Below are 19,863 nucleotides of genomic sequence, written 5' to 3' on the forward strand. Positions count from 1 at the left end.
GAGTCGGAGTGGCAGTTGCGGCAGAAAAAAGTTGTCGAAAAAACTACGGCCTTTCTACATACCAAATATTTAAGTGTATTGGAAAGCTTGCGAACATCCTTGAATTGTTTTCAACAATTTGCAATCTGCATTATTTTATTTGTCCAGCGAATCGACTAAGAATATATTCTACTCTGTATTCCAAAACTTTGAATATTCGCACAGCCCTAGCTTTTATTCAGTCTTTCTACCCGGCGTCAAAAGATTAGATTCCTCCGAGCGAGGGTTGTAGCTTGAGAGAGAGAGAGAGATAACTTTATTTTGAGCCCACGAGAAGAGTGCCAGTTGCGTCTTCTTGTCGGGTCTTGCAAGAAGTTGTATCCAACCCTCCGCGGAGGGAGATGGCAGTAATGTTTGTGTGGGCGGGTTACCCTCGAGCCCATCGCAAATGAAAAGAGACGGAATGAAATGCAATTGAAATAGTCTTTATATTAGATCACCCGAGATTTGTGCGGGATGATCACTAAGGTCAGAGAAGTGTGCGAAGGCATCATAAATATTTTTTTTTTTCAAGCAACAAGAATATCAAGCGTTCTGAAACATATTCGTATAAGTAAACCGTAAAACTTGTCGAACAGTAAACAGTTTACACGCAAGAAAAACAATGATTTTCGATGTTTCAAGCTTGTCCTTCCCAGAAGCACTGTGTGGTTCGGCATAGCTGATAATCGTTCTTAAACAGCAGGTAACAAGATGAGATTCGAAAATTAAGAAAACATCTTGAGGTTCACAGAGCCACTGACATAGCAAGGCACGCGCCGACACACATCCGCATACGATATATGGGCTCGACTACACAGGTACACATCATTACATTGGGCGATAATCGCGAATAATAAAGAAAAATAAAGCCCCCTGAGAAACCTACACAGAATAGAACTGTCCAACCATGGTATTAGACCGTCGGGTGAGACGTTTGCGTAAATTTTCCTTCAACCATTAGAAGACGTCCACGTGCTATATTGGTGACTTGTTAAGAAAACATTGAAATTCAGGCAGAACTGTTTTGATTGTAAGGGAAGTAGGACAGGCACGGCCGCAAGCCCACCACTGCGGATGCGTGACACTTAAAGGCGTCGGCAAACTCCACCATGGTCAGGACCGGTACGAGACACCGAAGCCGGGACTCCAGGCCCACGTTGCCCACGCTACAGGTCATGAGACAAAACCTTCGGAAGAACGTCTGCTGCGCTGTGATCCACAGGTGCTCAAACCGTTTCTGGCTCCTGATAGCGGCATAAGCGTCCTTCATGACGTCGTAAGCGACCATCACGGCGCGAGCCCACGCAAACAGCTCCAGACCTTGACTAACAGTCACAGTGGCCGATCCCGTGGAATGCTGAACGCAGTCGACGAACTTCTTCACGTTCTGTATGTACCAGGACTCGGAGCTTGCGGGAGGGGGCACACCGGCGTGGAAGACCCCTGTCGACAAGAGCACGCCGATGGTGCCCATATCGAACTCCAGCGGGACTCTGGTGGAATACATCAGAGGAGGCCGTCGTACAGCTGGCGGCAACAAGACAGCGTTCAGGAGCCGGGTGTAGGTCGTGTCTCCCGAGAACAGCGAATCCGTGAGCAGGATTTCCTTGAGAGAAGGCGGGTCTTGCAGACGCCTCTCCGCTTCTAAAGCCTTCAGGGACGTGTAGTGGCCGGCAAAGCCGGCCGTGTGGTTGGAGGTATACGGGCCAGACCCATTGGAGGTTGACACCGGACGCAGCGACTCGTAGTCCGCAAGCAGCGTCACCCCGTCCAGGGTTGCGCGCACGTCCTTCTTAGCCGCATCGTCCAAGCCAAAGTCTAGCACGTGTCGCGATGATAAGTTGCGGACGCTGGCGAAGATGTCTCCCACACGTGTCGATATAGGCGAGAGCTCGCGTATCAGGCTAGCGAAAACGTTGAACCAACCGGGCCCCATTACTTCTTGGCTAGCAGTCAGGCATATTACATCGGCTTCCTTGGCGAATCTGTTGCTGTAGTAGAATCGGCCCACGTCCGCTAAGGTGTGGAGGAAAATGTAAAGGAGTCCGATTTGGTGGTTCTTTGAAAGATACTGCACGGCTTCCCTAACGAGGCCCAGGTGATGGCTCATGACTGGCGACTGTTCGCTCAGCTTAGAGCTGGCGGGCAGAAGCGAGTTGATGAACTCCAACCAGAGCCCAGGGTGTCCTTGCCGGATAAGCAAGGCAAAGTGCGACGTGTTAACTGTCTCCGCAACGGGAAGGGCAACTTCTACCGGAACGATTTCGTTGTCGAACTTGAGCAGCTCGTATATGGTGGTGTCGATGTTCGACTTTGGTACGCTGGCTTCAGTCGTGCTTGCCTGCTCGAGCGCTTCCCTGATGTACGCTGTCAGCGTCGAACTAGTGGCGACGTGCGAAAACTTCTCGGCTAAGGTCTTGCCCGGCGAGACGTAGAGGGCGATGGCCTTGTCACTGAGTCTCACAATCCTGACGCTGAACAGAGTGGAAATGCCTCTGCACAGCGAGAGCTGGATGGCCCGACGCAGAGTCGCTGCTGTGTCCGGAAGGCGAAGAACGTCGACGTGGCTTTGGTAAACGCCCGCTAATGGCCGTCCAATGATGACGCGTGTCGAGGCTGCAAAGTCATTGCAGGACAAGTAGAAGTGGACCAGGAGATCTTCGGCATGTGAACCTAGGAACACATGAATGAAAAAGAGTCAACTTATTTCCCCCCAAGGTCAGCATAGAGAATGTACACTGCGCTTATATACCGCTAATGTACGCTTGGAATACTAAAATTCTACGGGCCGGATCACCGGGCAGCATTTCAGACAGCTACCTAGCACCTGTTACCCTGCTTATCGTTGCCGCCGCAAAATATTTGTACGTACACATAGTTTTACTATTCGTATTCCTATTTTTATGTACTCACACATACTAGTACTTATTTCCTTAAAATGCACCGATAGCGTAGACCAAGAGCATCCGGTTTGGTTTGGTTTATAGGGGTTTAATGTCCCAAAGTGACTCAGGCTATGAGGGACGCCGTAGTGAAGGGCTCCGGAGATTTCGACCACCTGGGGTTCTTTAACGTGCACTGACATCGCACAGCACACGGGCCTCTAGAATTTCGCCTCCATCGAAATTCGACCGCCGCGGCCGGGATCGAACCCGCGTCTTTCGGGCCAGCAGCCGAGTCCCGTAAGCACTCAGCCACCGCGGTGGCTAAACCAAGAGCATCCGCCTCGCGTGAAAGAGGACTACGATTCGAATCTTGGCGGTGCGCAATTATCGACAGGGTATTAAAAAGAAAATCTGAGTGTAGATGGAATTGCACATGCAGGCCTGGTATGCAGCCTGACCACGGTGGCCATATTTCACCACTGCGGAGAGTCTTCCTTTCGGAGCCGACGAGAAAACGGAATTTTAACCCGCCTCCCAGCAGGTGAAGATGGGTGACTTCGCCTTCCCCGCAGGTCGTCGGAAACCGAAGATCTCTGTCATTTGATGCCGCCGCCGTCAGTCTTAGCCACCACTTTGCTGCCTCGCAGCGAAGAATTTTTCTCAGGCTCTATAATTCGCCGATCCCAATGGAACCAACAGAGATCAGATGCCCTCGCTCTCAGGGGTTGGCGCCGCATCGTCTCGCCTGGTTGACGGCATCATTGCCAATTTGCGGGTCGCCTGTGATTAGACCGGCGTTGTGAGCAGCACGATCAGAACATATTCAAAAGAAACCATTGAGCAGAGGTTTTCATGCAGTAAGAAAAGTCAACCAAAAAATAAAACACTTTTCAGGATAATCACGCGGTTCCTTCATCAGGTGTGACTGAGGGCGAGTTGCAGCTTGCCTTTTTCAAAGTCCTCGTTTAGTCAACCGCCGGTCACTGACCGTAGACCGTGAATGCAAAAGTGAGGAAGGGTTCCTAGGGAACAGTTAACATTCCCTCGCGTCTGCTGAATGTGCCATGATGACTCAAGTAAGAGCGCCCTGCAAGGGCGCGGGACGGGATACAGTACAGTGGTTCCCTCGACGTCAGTCTGGTGTCCACACGCCTCGCAGTCTTTGGTCACCGAGCTTCGAACCCTGTTCGTTTGTTTGACATCCGATTAGTGCTCTTTGTGCTCAGCTCTCTTTGCTTCGATGGCGCTGCGATGTCAGGGCACATCTCAGGGGTGCAAGCCAAATGCAGGGAGAAAAACAACGGGATGTTACATGTCTAATGCTATTTGCACTGTCTTAATCTCTCGTTGACGCTTGTTTGTCAAAAGCTGAGAACAAAATTCTTTGTCTTATTCGGTACCTCACAGCTTGCATACACCATTATAGAATCTATCCCGGTGCATCATGTAACGCGTATCTTGGCCTATATTTTCCCATAACCATGCCATATTTTGCATATATTTCCCCATAGCAGTGGCGTATATTTGCCCATAACCAGATGGGCTTGTCGAGCAGAAGCCGCGAAAGCAGTGGGGAAGAAATACTCTGCACGGCAGACACTGCATAGGAGGTCATGGACAACGCCCAGCATCCGGAAAATAGGGTAAAAGCAAAACGACTCCTTCGACAGCTAGCAAGCTTCGATTTTCTGGTTTATGGTTTATTGGGGTTTAACGTCCCAAAGCGGCTCAGGCTGAGGGACGCCGTAGTGAAGGGCTCCAGAAATTTCGACCACGTGGGGTTCTTTGACGAGCACTGACATTGGACAGTACACCGGTCTCTAGCATTTTGCCTCCATCAAAATGCGACCACCGTGGTCGGAATCAAGCCCGCGTCTTTCGGGTCAGCAGCCCAGCGCTATAACCACTGAGCCACCGCGGCGGCCCGCTTCGACATTCTATTCTGCATGCAAATGGCTTTGCTGAAGTTGGTCCCCAAGGTTAGCCGTACGCTCCAGCATCCGAAAATAAATCTCCTTGCTGCATTCCAGGACGTAAATAACTAGCATTGGTTTAGCGTTTTTAAACCTACTGATACGAGCGAAGGTCTGTTAAAAATTATTACGCATGGTTTGGCACCGGAGTCGGTCCGGCGTGCGCCTCATCCATTGCGAGACTGAGCAACCGAGCGCCAGAGAAGCAGCTGTTATACCCTCGTTAGTCACGTGGTACAGCAATGGCGAGGGTCCGAGCGAGCGCAGCTGTGGCGCCTCTTCACGGCGAGTCACGTGGTGTGACGTCACTTGCCACACCTCCGCTCCGCCGGCTCAGGGTCAGACACGCACCAAACTTGACCTTGAGAGTTGTGTGAAGAGTAGAGCTTTCGCTCTAAAACTCCCCGACAAGCACTAAAAATAATGAGGCTGGAGGACAGTGCCTTTACAAACGTGTTTCACAGTGCCGAAGGGATATGTCAGACATCCAGGATCGGTATTCGTGATGGGAGACAAAGAAAGGTGTCCAAACGCGTAGACACGAACTACACCAGCCATTTTTTTTTCACTGAACAAAGGAGCGTCAACTTTTTTTACCCCATGATTGACGCCTTCGTTGAAGCAGTCCAGGCTCGCCAGTTTCAGTCAGGAGACCGTTGTTCTTATATCCACCGTAATGAACATTTTGCACCTAACCGTCATGAATGAAGACATATACGTTGTCACCAGTTATTTTGATGTGGAGTGACAGCTTGTGGGCTGAACTCCGTTTGCTGAAATCGCAGGTCAGCACACTGCACGCAGTTTCGTGACTGCAATGAGTGGCTAGACTGGTTGGAGGAGAACGTTTATAAGGTGCTTTTTAAAGTCATTAAAGGATTTTCAGTAGTGCCTGTCACTAGCTGCTCATGCGAGCGGACGTTTTCAAAGCTCGCCATCGTGAAGACAAAGCGGAGGACCCCTATGAGCCATGATTGGCTTCGGTGGCTGCTTATACCTGTCGTTGAGCAAGAGGTTGCTTTATGAACCGCTTGTGAGTCAACCATTTGTCATTTTTCGCCATACTCGCGTAGAATTTTGCTTTAAATCAGTATAGAACAAAGAAAGTTCCAATGATCAACTTTCTATGCGGTAGAGACCTTCGTCGTAGTCTGGTACTACGACGAAGTCTATCACAACTGCGTATTGGACGCTTTGGAAAGAAAAATTGCCATGTCATTATGTTTGTGTTTAACTAAATATTCTAGAAACTCTTTCTTTCCCGTACTGTTAGTTTGTTGTATATTATCAAGTTTGTAGCGTTGCACTTGTCGCTGTGTTTTGGGCTGCGTTTGCGTTTCGTCTCTCAACATTGTTGATTCCTTATAACAATTTTGTAACTTGCTTGTAATTGCTTGTGCATTGCTTGTAATTGTTAATTGCGTTACATGTAATAGCAGGCTAACTTTGAGGCAATCTTTTCAAGTTGTTTCTTGCAATTAAGAAAAGACATAAGTTGCGTCGTAATTTTCTCTGCTTTAGAGAGAGTGGAAACTCCTTCGAAAGCGCGTTGTTAAAATGATGCCTTAGCTGTGAGGGACTGCTTTCCTCTGCCGATATTACACATGAAAGTAAAAACTGCAGCTCAATATATTTTGTATGGGTTGCAATTCCATCACATTGCAGTAAATGTATTATAACCACTCCCGATCTTTGCGCCGCATTTTGACCGTAAGGGCCTCGATGGGAGTGGGTTGGTATAAGGAGTGGGGGGCGCTGTGGTGAAACATGGTTTCCTTTAATGAAGAACCCTTCGGACGCCTATGCAGAAAACAAAAAAAAATTACGGAGTGCTCATAAGATAACGCGCTTTGAATGAAAAGCATTGTCTCATCGTGAGCCCGAATGCGAAGTTCATTAATGATTCCCTTCTTCCTAATGACACACGTGCTCATTAGCACACAGTCGTAAGGAAATGCATGCATTAGATACCACTTTATCCGCCAAGAAGCAACGCGGTTTTGTGGCTTATGGGTTCGGCGTCGTCTCGCAATCTGAATATCAAGTAAGGCTTTTTTGGGACCATGGAGTTGGTGTAGCCTGTTTTCTCGTGTTAGGTTCCTGTCTTTTGCGCTGTTTCCTTCACTTAATCATAAGGTCTTTGTTCAATTCCCCTCACCTTCGGAAGAACCTATTTTTCTTTGCAAATGCTATCTCCGGGTTTCATGGACGCCTCTTAACCTTATGGTCTATCCTGACGTGATGAGAGCCCACAGTGACGTCATCTGGGGTTTTTGGGACCACTACAATGACGTTGGACGCCGGATTTCGTTGACGATGAGCCATATAATGCTTTCGCATCATTAATGCACAAGAAGCCTTGAAAGGAAACAGTTTGATAAGGCGGCCGCAGCTGGCACAGGGTCGGGGTAATTGGCGAAATATGGGGAGGCCTCTGTCCTACACTGGGCACAGGCAGGCTGATGATGATGTTGATGACATTTCCTGAGTGCTTAATACTTGGATGGAGAATATTCCACCAGGCGGCGGCCATGTCGAGCAGAATGATTCATCTATCACGATTATAACTCTACATTCCAAGCAGCACAGGTAATTGGCCCAATATTGGACAAAGATGGTTTGACACTGGTCATTTGTAGGACCAGTCTTTGCCAATACATTTCCAATATTTGGCCGATTACCTGTGCTGCTTGGGTTAGGGCTTCCATGTGGGATGTGATGATGCCGCTTACGTCATCATCATTACGACCAGCTTAACAACACTCCCTGCCAGATGAAAGCTGCTTCTAGTGACCTCCAGTTAAGCCTGTCCTGTGCCATCTGCGGCCACCTTAACCCCGCATAGTTCCGACACTCAAAACATGAATTAACCTATATGGGAGTAAGCTGGGAGCAAAATGGGAGTAAGCTGGCGCAAGGAGGAGTAAGCGCACTCCCTTTTACGCGCAGTGTATGGTGGCCAAGTCCCAGAGTAGATATTGATCACTAAACATACGGTACACTTACCCTTGTGAACGGAGGCATATTCCCACTGCAAAGCACAGTAACTTGACCTTGACGCACTTAGAAATGGGAGAATGCTTTTAAACGCGCCACCGGAGGTCTTGAGGCAAGCAAGTAGAGTAGAAGGAAACCTTGGTTAAAATCTTCGTAACTGTTAGAATTTCGCATGTTTCGAATAGGGAGTTTGTTTCCGTTGCCAGTCATAAGTATCCCGTTAGTTTTAGCGATGGAAATCTACCCCCAGGGATTCGGCAGTATACTCTGCCTCTGACAGTAAGTGCGCTAATAGACAACTGGCATCCTCTTTACTCTTAGACAGGCTAATTCTTGCTTACAGGGTAGTCTCACCCTCTCACCTAAATCTGCGACTTAGACTTTTCTTGGAATCCGCATCGTTACCTAAAGGGTCTATTCGTTATCTTCTCTTTGCTTCACATGCTTCGCCCATGTCAATTTCCTCCTGGTTTGATCATGCAGAATATCATAAATTTGTTTCCGTTACCAGACATACCGTTACCGTTACATACACCCGCCGCGGTGCCTCAGTGGTTTGGGCGCTCGGCTATTGATCCGGAGTTCCCAGGTTCGAACCCGACCGAGGTGGCTGCGTTTTATGGAGGAAAAACGCCAAGGCGCCCGTGTGCTGTGCGATATCAGTTTACGTTAAAGATTCCCAGGAGTTCGAAATTATTCCGAAGCCCTCCACTACGGCACCTCTTCCTTCCTTTCTTCTTTTACTTCCTTCTTTATCACTTCCCTTACGGTGCGGTTCAGGTGTCCAACGATATACGAGGCAGATACTGCGCCATTTCCTTTCCCCAAAAACCAATTATTATTATTATTATTATTATTATTATTATTATTATTATTATTATTATTATTATTATTATTATTATTATTATTATTATTATTATTACCAGAAATACCCTGTTCTCTTCCTGTCTCTGAAGGTTACACTTTGCGAATTTAATCTCAAGCCTTATCTTTGGGCTACATGTTACTGCCCCCTTAGATCAGTACTGGAAGGTCTATACACGCAGTATAATAAACTGAGAATGCACACGGTGTGGTAAATAAGATTTCATTTAGGTCGCTCTTGATTCGAAGAAACGCTCACTTCCACGATGGCGTCTCGCTCTTTCGAGGAGTGTCGTGTGAAGCGCGCCAACGAGTTCCTTAGCAGCCTTGGCTGCCACGGTGGCCCCGTCCGTGTTCTGCACGCGCCATTTGCGACAGACGTGCCGATAGAAGTCGTTGCACGGCTCGACGTCCCTGTCCAGGAGGGAGTCCAGGTAGGCTTGGGCATCGCGGCACTCGGCATTGGTGCACTCGCTGTGCCGCTCCCTCGAACCCCTGGTCCACAGTGTGACCACCAGGTAGACGCAGGCCAAGGAAACGAGCGCTCCCAGTGTGCCGTACAGCCTCGGTGACCGTGCCACTTTCTCGGTGAGCGTAGTGAGCGGGACGAATTCGCGGAGCGTCGTCGCCCCGACTGCGCCAAAGAAGGCGGGCGTGACGCAGGGTCTCAATAAAGGTGTGATATGTCTGTGATGTTAAAAGACGACGGTTCATAATTATCCCCCAGCAAGAATAATTTTAATGAGTTTCGTGGAAGCTGAGTTATATGGAGACGAAATTTGAACTTCCACGTCTTCGCGCCTTTCCCTCTCCTCTCGCACGCCAAAACGGCGGCGCGCCTCTGCCGGCCCCACTCACTCGGCCCATTCCCTACCTCTTACCCGCCGCGGTGGCTCAGTGGTTAGGGCGCTCGACTACTGATTCGGAGTTCCCGGGTTCAAACCCAACCGCGGCGGCTGCGTTTTTATGGAGGAAAAGCGCTAAGGCGCCCGTGTGCTGTGCGATGTCAGTGCACGTTAAAGATCCCCAGATGGTCGAAATTATTCCGGAGCCGTCCACTACGGCACCTCCTCTTCCTTTCTTCTTTCATTCCCTCCTTTATCCCTTCCCTTACGGCGCGGTTCAGGTGTCCAACGATATATCAGAAAGATACTGCGCCATTTCCTTTCCCCCGAAACCAATAATTATTATTATTTCTATACCTCCGCCGGCTGTGGCGCACGCGGAGTGGCCGCGGCCGCGGTAGCGCGTGGCGCCTGAAAGAATTTGGCGCTGTGAACCAATGATAACCCCGGCTGCTGACGTCATGTGCAAGACGTGACGTCGTCTGCCAGGTTTTAGTGCGAAAGCCCGGCACCGCGCGTCGTCGCGAGGTGCGAAAGTGGTAATTTTTAAAAATGTATTGTAAATTTCCCGCTCGCTTCTGAGGTCTCGTATGAGGCATGACCGCTCGGTGGCCTGTACTCTACATAGTGCAAGCATTTTAAAGCCAAGCTCAAACACCCCTTTCTGTGGCCCTTTAAGACATGTGAGCAGCTGCCACAGATCTGGACTGCCAGTGATGTTTAATTTGTAACGCATTGTTCATGTGACGTTTCCGCATTGTCGTACCGGACTATCTGGGACATGTGCCCAATCACCACTTGCGACAGCGTAGTGACGGTGTCTACGCAACTCTTCAGGAGTCATTGTTGATCAATTACGACTTTTTATTGTTTGAACCATTAGAGGGCCCATGGCGCAGCAATTAACCGTCTAGTGACGCTACGCTGAGAGCACCGAGAGTGGAGAGGAGGAAAGAACTGAGCCAGCGTGACATCACCAAACGAAAGCCACGGCAGGAATTTACACTACCTAGCGAGAACCGGAACCATCCACATATGGAGGAAGGAAAAAAAACTAAGGAGAGGTGGTTACGTCACATTTTTTGAAGCCCTCCTTCCTGCTCAACCCCACTGCTTGGCCGCCTTCTCAGCGCGCTCGCGCATGCGCAGCAGACAATGCAGCAGACGACGCCACTGCGCCCACCGTTACCATTGGGTTCGACTTCGGCCAAATACTCCCACTAGTCATTGCGAAAGCGCGTGACTTCCAGCACACTTTTAAACGTGGCAGCTCGGAGGGCCTCTCCTTAGTTTTCCTTCCTCCGTGCGACAACGTGTCGTCGCGGGTGGCTTGACGTCTAGGTAGCGCTAAGTAAACACTGAGGCGTGCTAAGCGATGTCGGTGAGATCCTTGTGCTATCGCAAATCAGGCTGGGCACTACCTGGGGTGTCCGCCTAGTTTTAATGCGTGTAACATTGGAGGGCCCATGACGGCAAAAAACTGCCTTCGAGTGAGGTCGCGCCAAGAGCGTTCAGACTGTGTACCATGAAATCACGTCATCCGCAACCACTCCCGTTGCCTCAGACCATCGATCGGCCCAAAATCTTTTATAATTTTCTTTTGAAAATAGTGGTTTTAGCGTTAGAATCACTTGGCGCTATGTATAATATGTGAAAAAGCGGTGAATTGTACGGCTGCAGAACACAATGAAAGCTGGCCACACATTTGGGGTGCAAGACATGGCACGTTGGCTATCTCCGAGGTTCGGCGACTGTGCTGAAGGTACATGTGGAAGCAAAATGTATACGAAGACTGCGTGCTTTGCAATGTAAGTGCACGTTAAGGAACGTTAGCTTGCCGAAATAAAACCGAAGCCCTCCGTTATGGCGTCTCTTATCTGCTACATACCATTCGGCTACCTTAGATTCAGTGTTTATAGAGCCTTTGTCATCTGACCGACGAATGCTTCACCTCCTGATGCTACGGATTCAACACAAGTTCAGAGTCTGATTGCCTCTGGCGCTTTACTTCCGCAAGACAGTAAATTTGATTCGCGGGAGCATGACCGCACTGGACTTAAGTGAAACAATACCGCTAGCCATGGGAAAACTGCTAACACACAAACATATAATCGGCACTTTTTTGTACAAGGTTTCGCCTATAAGTTGTACATTTGCGTAGCGGATGGAACCTAGCAGCACAGGGCATCGGTACAATATTGGAAATGTGTTGGCAAAGGCTGGCCCTTTGTAGATCCGGTCTTTGCCAACGCATTTCCAATATTACGCCAATGTTCTGTGCTGCTTGGCACTGAAATCTAGCCAGGAGTTTTACGACAGGCAAGTTGTGCGCGACGGAAGCGCAGCGAGGAATTCCAAATATGAACATAGGCACTTACATCGCACTAGTGTCTTCGAACTATATGGTGGCGACAGGTTCCAGTCCGCCCGAGAGTGCGGCGATGATGCTATATGGTCCAGCTGCATTCGAAAAAATATATATTGTCTCTTGCGACTCTGCTCATGCCAACAATGCGGCTGGGCTTCCACACGTTGGATAACGAGTGCCATCTGGCTGGCTCACAGCCACAACTGAGAAAAGAAAAGAATTTACTTGGGAATTTTGGGCGTATTCCCATTGTCGACAAATGGAAAAGAGCGGTGAAATAAGGGACGGAAGGGAGGCGGAAGCGGACCGATCGCTAGAAGAGGACTAACTCTGTTTGGGAAGTACGTGAACGTGTTCCCTCCCTTATTTCAGCGTTGACTTCAATTTCACGAGCATCAGAGACCCTTGAGGCAGGAAAGAGAGAGAGAGAGGGGGGGGAGTCAGCGGGCACATTTGTTATAGTAACATGTATAATATTGAGTTTCCCGTCTTCACGGTTGGGATCGTGGCTGACTTCTCGCTGTCATCTCTTCCATACGGGGAGGGCAGGAGGTGTCCGAGCTCTTTGCTTTATTTTTCTATCGTGTAACTTTATACCGGTAAGCTCTTTACTAAGACCCACAGCTGGCGACAGCTAGGTTCGGCTGAATAGCTATACTATAACCTCGAGAAAAAGACTGCCGATGAGATTAGTGAAGGGACAAAATTATCAACCTAGAAAGACAATCTACAGAGTATACAATTGAAAAAGGAAAATAGTGAGAAGACTAAAGTGCAGCTGACTGCGGTAGCGGCTATTGACCTTCTACAAGCTTGACGCGCCGCCATTCAAATGCGCAGTCAGGCAGCACTTGCTTAGTGAAATCTCTCGCGGGCGTTGACGTCACGAGGAAATAGCCTGCGGAGAAGTGACAGACGCAACGAAACAAACGAAATTTCTTTTGAAACGTAACGCATTTTTCTACACATAAGAAAGAACGGTTGTACATAGCAATACAACTCAAGTGCTCTTTATTTGCCGTCTTCCAATCACCGACCCATCGTTATCTTAACCCTGTCCTGTGCCATGTGCGGCCGTGCTTTCCTCGGAAACTTTCTACTCCTAACCGCCAACCTGACTCTACTGCCCCTGCTATGCTCGCCGACTCTGAACACCCACTGCGTTACAGTAAGGAAGCATCCGTTATCTTCACATGGCATCATATGCCTTATTACTTCTCCGATATTGCTGCTGGGATATCTTGCCATCTTCCTATACATTACGTACAGACCGACACAGCCGGAACCGAACCGTGAGTGCATGACCGGAAAACATACTGCTAGAAAGTAATGGTACAAGCATAACAAGCAACAAGTAGCAAATACCACGGCTGACATGCTCACCCTGCGAAGCTGGGCGCCGTCGAAGTCTCGGGCAGCAGGTATTGATGGGCCGACGTCATCCAGGCTGGGCGTAATGACTGTTGGTGGAGAAATGCCCACGGGTATTCGTTCGTGAACAGCACCTGAGGGCCGAGTCGTGTCCTGAGTGGGAAGGCTATTGTCGGATGAAGGCGCCTTTTTGCTCTCCCGGGCTCCTGTAAAGACAACCGGGAGTACGCTCATGGTAAACGGGGTCCGCTACAGCATCTCTCATGCACCAGAACGGCCTCTTTTCTCGAGCGATAGTTGAGCAGATATCCATCCTCCTTCAGTATAGATGGAGCTGGTGTAGCCATTGTTTCGAGAATTCCTGTTCAGAAGTTTTGGACTAAAAGAATGCGATTACAGTTACGTGGAAACAGGTGGGCACGAAAATGCATCCCTAGATGTCTTCCGAGATGTGTGGATCTTGTGGGAGTTGATGTGTATTGTAAAGATTCAGGGGAAAATGTGTGCTCTAAAGAGTCTACCAAGTGCGGCCGTGTTATACCATATGCAGCATAGACCCACTCATGTTCTCTATAGAGAGCGGACAACCTCAAGTGGCCGCGTGAGCTTGGGAGTGAGTGCTTTGGGATGTTTAGGCTCAGATCAATACTCTTACTAGCTCTTAGGAACAGGTGGGCCGAAGAGCGAGTGCGTGTAAAAATCTTAATATTGTGCACCTTGCAGGTCGTAGAGGGGTCAGAGTGTGCACATATACAAGAAGAATTTGCACACAACATATTTAGAACCGCATAAGACGAAGGTGAGAATCGAAAATTCCGAATGCTTCTACACAGTGGCGTAAGAGCAATCCATCTACCAGACAGCTCATCTTCGCGCTGACATAGACGCCATTTTGGCTGTGCTATAAAGTAGAGCCGCAAGCGGAAAACGTTGACGCTGGACGTACCTGCGTCAGCCGCCTCCACATCTGGCCGCACCGTTGAAGACTCCAGTGGTAGGGTGGGTCCCGCATGGCTCTTAGCTATTGTTGCCTCCCCATCTGGCCGCACCGTTGAAGACTCCAGTGGTAGGGTGGGTCCCGCATGGCTCTTAGCTATTGTTGCCTCCACATCTGGCCGCACCGTTGAAGACTCATGTGGTAGGGTGGGTCCTGCATGGCTCTCAGCTATTGTTGCCTCCACATCTGGCCGCACCGTTGAAGACTCATGTGGTAGGGTGGGTTCCGCATGTCTCTTAGCTATTGTTGACACTGATGAGCCGTCGGCACGACGAGGTGAATCCGGCGCCTGTCCTTTGCCGTCGCGAGTGCCAGCGCAGGTACCGAAAGCTCCAGTGCTTGACGCCTCCGCATCCTGTCCTGGTTTCGGCGACATGTCTGGCGATACGGAACTGCCCTCGCTCCCGGAGCGAGTGGTCATCGTGGCCGAGACCGTAGCACGATGGTGTGAGCCCGACGTTCGTCTCCTGCCGCCGCGAGTCTTAGTGCGGATGCTGGATGCACGAGCGCCTGGTGCCTCCACATCTGTAGGCGTCGGCAACGCGTCTGGCACCTCGGAACTTCCGTCGCTTCTGGTGCGGGTCGCCATCAGGGCTGAGTCATCGGCAGGACGAGGTGATTCCAACGTCTGTCCTCCGCCGTCGCGTGTCCCAGAGCGAATGATGGAAGGACCCGTGCCTGGCGTCTCTATTTCTGGAGGCGGTGCAGGCGATGCATCTTGGGTATAAGAACCGCCACCGCCCCTAGCGTGTGTCGTCGTCACGGCTGAGGTCTCGGAGGGAGGAGGAGGTGATTCCGACGTCTGTCCTCTGCCATCGCGCGCCTGAGTCTCCGCCTCCGGGATGTCGTCGTCCTTCGGAGGGCGCCGGTGCCATCGACGACGAGACCGAGTTCCGCTATGTCGCCGTTTGTCCGAGGAACTGCGCCTCGACGTCATCGCGGAGCTACTGACTTCGTCAGCGCTCCCGAGCGATAAATTCTTCGTTTCTTGCTCTTCTGCCATCTTCACAGAGTACAGCAATAAAGCGAGGCGAGGACAGACGACGCACCGGCAGCTTCTTCTTCTGACTAAAGCGCACGCGTGGAGCGTGCCCACGTGAGAAAGACCCGGATGAAGGCTGATTCTTGTTATAAAGAAGTAAAAGTAGCGCCATCTATGCACGCGCACAAAAACACAATACTCTACGCATTGTCCATTAGGTCGTTTGTTTCCGCAATGCACCCTGGCGAATCCCCCCGCCGTGGGTATGTGCTATTAAGCCTGAGGACATCGTCATCATCATCATTGTGTCCGGAGTCTTGCTTTCGGTTTCTGTTTATCGGATTAGATTTCGGCTCGTTTATGTGTGCAGCCCGCGTCAGCCTTGTGCAGAGCGCTCGTGCGGTGCACTTTCTCGAATAAAAACCGTCACGTTGTCGCAGCTAATATGATTTAGAGGCAACGCTCGCGCGCAAGCAAATCCCAACAGACTTGCAAGCATGGTGATCACGGGCATTTTGCTTGGAAAGCATGGACTGATTTCTAATTTCAGTTTTTACTGCGCGCTGTACAGTGATCCAGTGCTCTACAAAAGGGTGACGCAGACAGTATGTGTACTGGTTATTGACTTAATTATCGCGTGGTTATCGCCCTGTACGAACCAGCCGCACTTTGAATAAATTTTTAATTCGTCATGTCACGCTGGACCCGCTGCGGTGGCTTTGTGGTTAGGGCGCTCGCCTACTGAGCCGGAGTTCCCGGGTTCGAACCCGGCCAAGGCGGCCGCGTTTCGATGGAGGCGAAACGCGAAAGGCGCCCGTGTGCTGCGCGATGTCAGTGCACGTTAAAGATCCCCAGGTGGTAGAAATTCTTCCGGAGCCCTCCACTACAGAGCTTTCCTCCTTTCTTCTCTTAGTCCCTCCTTTATTCCTTCCCTTACGGCGCGGTACAGCTGTCCGCCGATATTTGACACAGATACTGCGCCATTTCCTTTCACCAAAAACCAATTTTCAGTTTTTTTTTTTCACTTCGAGCCGGCCCTCACTATAACAGCACAGTGTCAGCACCGTCAACGAGGCCGTCCTTTTGTGCCTGCACGTATAGTCCTCTCCATGTTCTAGACTCTACCGTTCGCGCTCTGCCCTAACGTCGTGTACTGGTCGGTAGGGATCGCTGACGGATCTTTGAAGAGTCGGCTGCCCAGCTCCGACCTGCAGCACGGCCTTCACAAGCTTCGCAACATCACGGACCGCCTAGGATATCCAAACATCAGGATCCTTCTGGCGCTGGGAGGCTACAAAGACGACTCACCGCATTTCCCGAAGTTCGGTCGGGACGACGCTACAATGCGGCGGCTTATGCGAAGCGTGACAGACGGCATCACGGGCTACCACCCGAATGAAGTCACCGTGGATTGGGTGTTGGCTACTCCAGGCTGTTGGCAGGGGGCTGGCAACGACGACGCGCTTCTGTTGCGCAAACTTCGGGAATCATTCAACCAGCACGGTATGAACCAGACGACTGTGACCTTTAACGTGACACTCGGTGCTGGGAGCGTCCTGGACAACGTCGCGGACGTTGCAAACTAGTTTTTCATTCGAAAGGACATAACGTCCCCTTCGATCCCTACGCTTTCTCCCGATTTCTCTTTCGATGTCACCGATTTAGTCCACGCTGGAGTCAGGACCTACGCGCATAATGCGCCACGTGTAAGGATTGACCAATTCTGCATCGGGGAGGATCTGACACCCATTGCAACTGACACTGTGATATCTCTGCCTCAACGGGTGGCAAGTCCCTCCTGCAGGGCTTTTCTACCATACCCCTCTAGGGGGCGTGTAACGACCAAAGTTTTTGCAGGAACGATAGCGTTAAAAGATCGTGCATTCTGCATTTCGTTTTTATCGAGATACCGGGTACCCCTCAGCGCCTCGCGACGCTCGAGGCGCGGGCTGACTTGAGCGCGATACGCACACCCTCAAATTCGTCAACATCCGGAAACGGCTGCGTGCTAGCAGTGAATTTGAGCGCCGAAAACTTTGCGGCTGAATGACTCCCGCCCTTCAGGCAGTACCTTTTGTCAGAACACCTTTATTACGGAACAATCGGCCGGAACGGGCCTAGTGCTTCGATTCTGGACGCAGTGCGCACGCGGTACTAACCAGACTGGTCGTTGCGCTTATCGAACCATGATAGGCACTACGGAGAAAAGCCCGGAGTTTAAACCCGCGCTCTGTTTGGTAGGCTAACCTGCAATGTAACATGCCGTCCTTCATTGACGCTGTAATGAATGAACGCTTCATTTGGGAACAGACTGCGGTTAGGAAAAGACTGTCACCTGTTTTTCTTCTTCAAAGAATACCGCAAGTTCTCTGAAGACTTCTTGACATCTGCTCAAAAAAACTCCTCCTAGCCTAATGATGGCTAGAGCTGGCTTGAGTATCAAACAAGGAGAATAGCTTTAAAAAATGCAGCAGTTACTACGCAATCAGAGGTGCCCGTATACCAGTCCCTCCAGCCCGGCGGGCGATTAGAGCTGCATTTAGTTTCGAAACAATTTAGACCGATGTTGCGTCGACCTGACAATGTTTGTTAGAAGGAGAACGAAGTTGAAAAAATTGGCGGTGGTTTAAAGCTCTGGTTAAATCTAGCGCTCTGGTTAAACCTGGAGTGACGCGATAGCTACAGCTGGCCGAGTGGAACTTGCTCACGTGACCAACCACGTGACGAAACACGCGATCAGCCACGGCGCCGCGCCGCCGGCAGGTGCTCCGCGCCAAGTGACCAACCACGGGCAGGGTGGCGGCTACGCCACCTCCACGGCGCCGCCACGCTGAAGGCCCGAAATGTTACCGAAATGTAGCTATCGCTACAAAACCGTGCACAAAGGTGCGTCGGCGGGAGAAAAGTGCAAGCGTAGGGAGAAATGCTAAGCCAGTGACGTCAGCTTCTCATCATGCGCGAGTGCCAAATTTATTGCGGTACGCTCGGGGTTGCGATCTTGTCTATCACCATACGCTGGCCCATCATAGCTTCATGCACCTGTGATTCAGCCACAATGATTTTGTCGGCCGAGCCCCTATAAAAATGGTCCGTAGACTACACATAGACTTCGTATCGACTATATTGCTTCCTATATATATATATATATATACATTCTTTTTTTCTATTAGCCTATTTATAGTCTCTAGACAAAGACCCACTAAAACTGTATGTTCATAAATCAAGTGATTGCCAGTAGAGTGTCTTAGCAATTTTATAGGCTGCAAACTGACTACAGCATTTGCGAGTAGAAAATTTATACATTATATTGACCAGTCTATGGACAGTAAAAAAATTTTTGTAAGGGAGGACAGGAGGCTCTAGATAAAGGGCTATTCATGGCCGAGTCGTCCTTGGTGCTAAGTGGTAAGAAATTTCGTGAAAACAGCGGTGCATGAATTGTTTTAACTTCTCTGCCCTATTGGTTGACGAAAACTCTGCAGACTTTCTCCCTCGTTCATAAAGTCTCCCTACCCAGCGGTGCCACTTGGAAAGCAACGCGCTGAAAGTGTAGTAGTACCGAGGATGTCACTGGGCACGTATTTGAACAAACACTGCTTTATTGCAATAAAAAGCACTGTGAACATAGATCACATGTCAGGAATGTAAAATAAAGATCACTGCGCGCACAGATGTAAAACTCCTCAGATTGGGACCAGCTTTAAAAAGAATTTACAGAACCGTTGCATGCCTGATAGATATATACACTGAATGATGATGCTTGAAGACACCGGAGAATGGCTCTTGAATAATGAAGCCGTCAGGTTTCTTTCCCCTTGCTTTTCAGCATCGGTCTTGCTTGAAATACCGCCTTGTGGGCCATGCTAGTTCGTTTCCTTCACAGCTCATTGCTGGTCGTCGAGCTGTACCACTGGTAGCAGCTGGTTGACAAAGTTGTGCATTCAGCAGCGTTGTCGCTAAACACGGTTTCATCTACTCTTGAGTCAAACAGCAGGACAAAGAACAGTCATTCATATTCATCGTCTTCCAGCGGTCGACTTAAAATTCTATAAAGATTTCGAAAAGTGCGTAATGCCACCCAGCACTTTCGTTCGGCAAGGCCGTGCATTATTGACCTCTCATTTCGTGCTCCGGTTACAGCACAACAGCCCCCACTGAGCGCTCCACGAAAGATGAACTGTGTGCAGCGGCTGTCACAGCAAAATTTGCGCTAGAGTAGAAAAACCGGTAGTCGTCGTCGAAGCAATATTTGTTAGAACTGCGACATTCTCCTACCCTGCTCCGGAGGCGAGTACGGAAGCGCAACCTTCCGGAATTTCTTCAGCTGCTGTTCTGGTGGCAGATTTTGGATTGGCTCTATCGTGTTCACTTGTGCCAGCTGGAGAAGAGCCTGACGTGGGTTATTCTCTCGCATCGCAATGAACGTCGGTGTCTGCTGACGATTGACTAGCATAAATCGGCTCTTGGACACCCATTCTCGAAGGATTATCTGCAAAGGAAACCGGGACCTCTGCCTGGGGTGTACTGTTGTCAGGGGATACCTCATCATATGTCCGTGTT

The 19,863-nt window shown here is 49.9% G+C and overlaps 1 protein-coding gene across 2 annotated transcripts; it reads right to left on the bottom strand.

Annotated features, from left to right (window-relative positions):
- Nucleotides 1-517: 517 nt before the first annotated feature.
- Nucleotides 518-15,426, bottom strand: LOC144104604 (uncharacterized). Of its 2 annotated transcripts, XM_077637710.1 has the most exons (5): nt 14,271-15,426; nt 13,337-13,530; nt 11,964-12,045; nt 9,000-9,374; nt 518-2,694 (listed from the first exon to the last, which is right to left on the bottom strand). In XM_077637710.1, exons 1-5 carry the CDS (start codon nt 15,322-15,324, stop codon nt 1,031-1,033), a joined length of 3,369 nt encoding a protein of 1,122 aa, XP_077493836.1. In that variant the 5' UTR covers nt 15,325-15,426; the 3' UTR covers nt 518-1,030. The 2 variants fall into 2 exon arrangements, with proteins under 2 accessions (XP_077493836.1, XP_077493837.1); XM_077637711.1 differs by lacking the exon at nt 9,000-9,374.
- Nucleotides 15,427-19,863: the final 4,437 nt, after the last annotated feature.

Source organism: Amblyomma americanum, chromosome 9 (assembly GCF_052857255.1).
Source record: "Amblyomma americanum isolate KBUSLIRL-KWMA chromosome 9, ASM5285725v1, whole genome shotgun sequence".
NCBI lineage: Eukaryota > Metazoa > Arthropoda > Arachnida > Ixodida > Ixodidae > Amblyomma > Amblyomma americanum.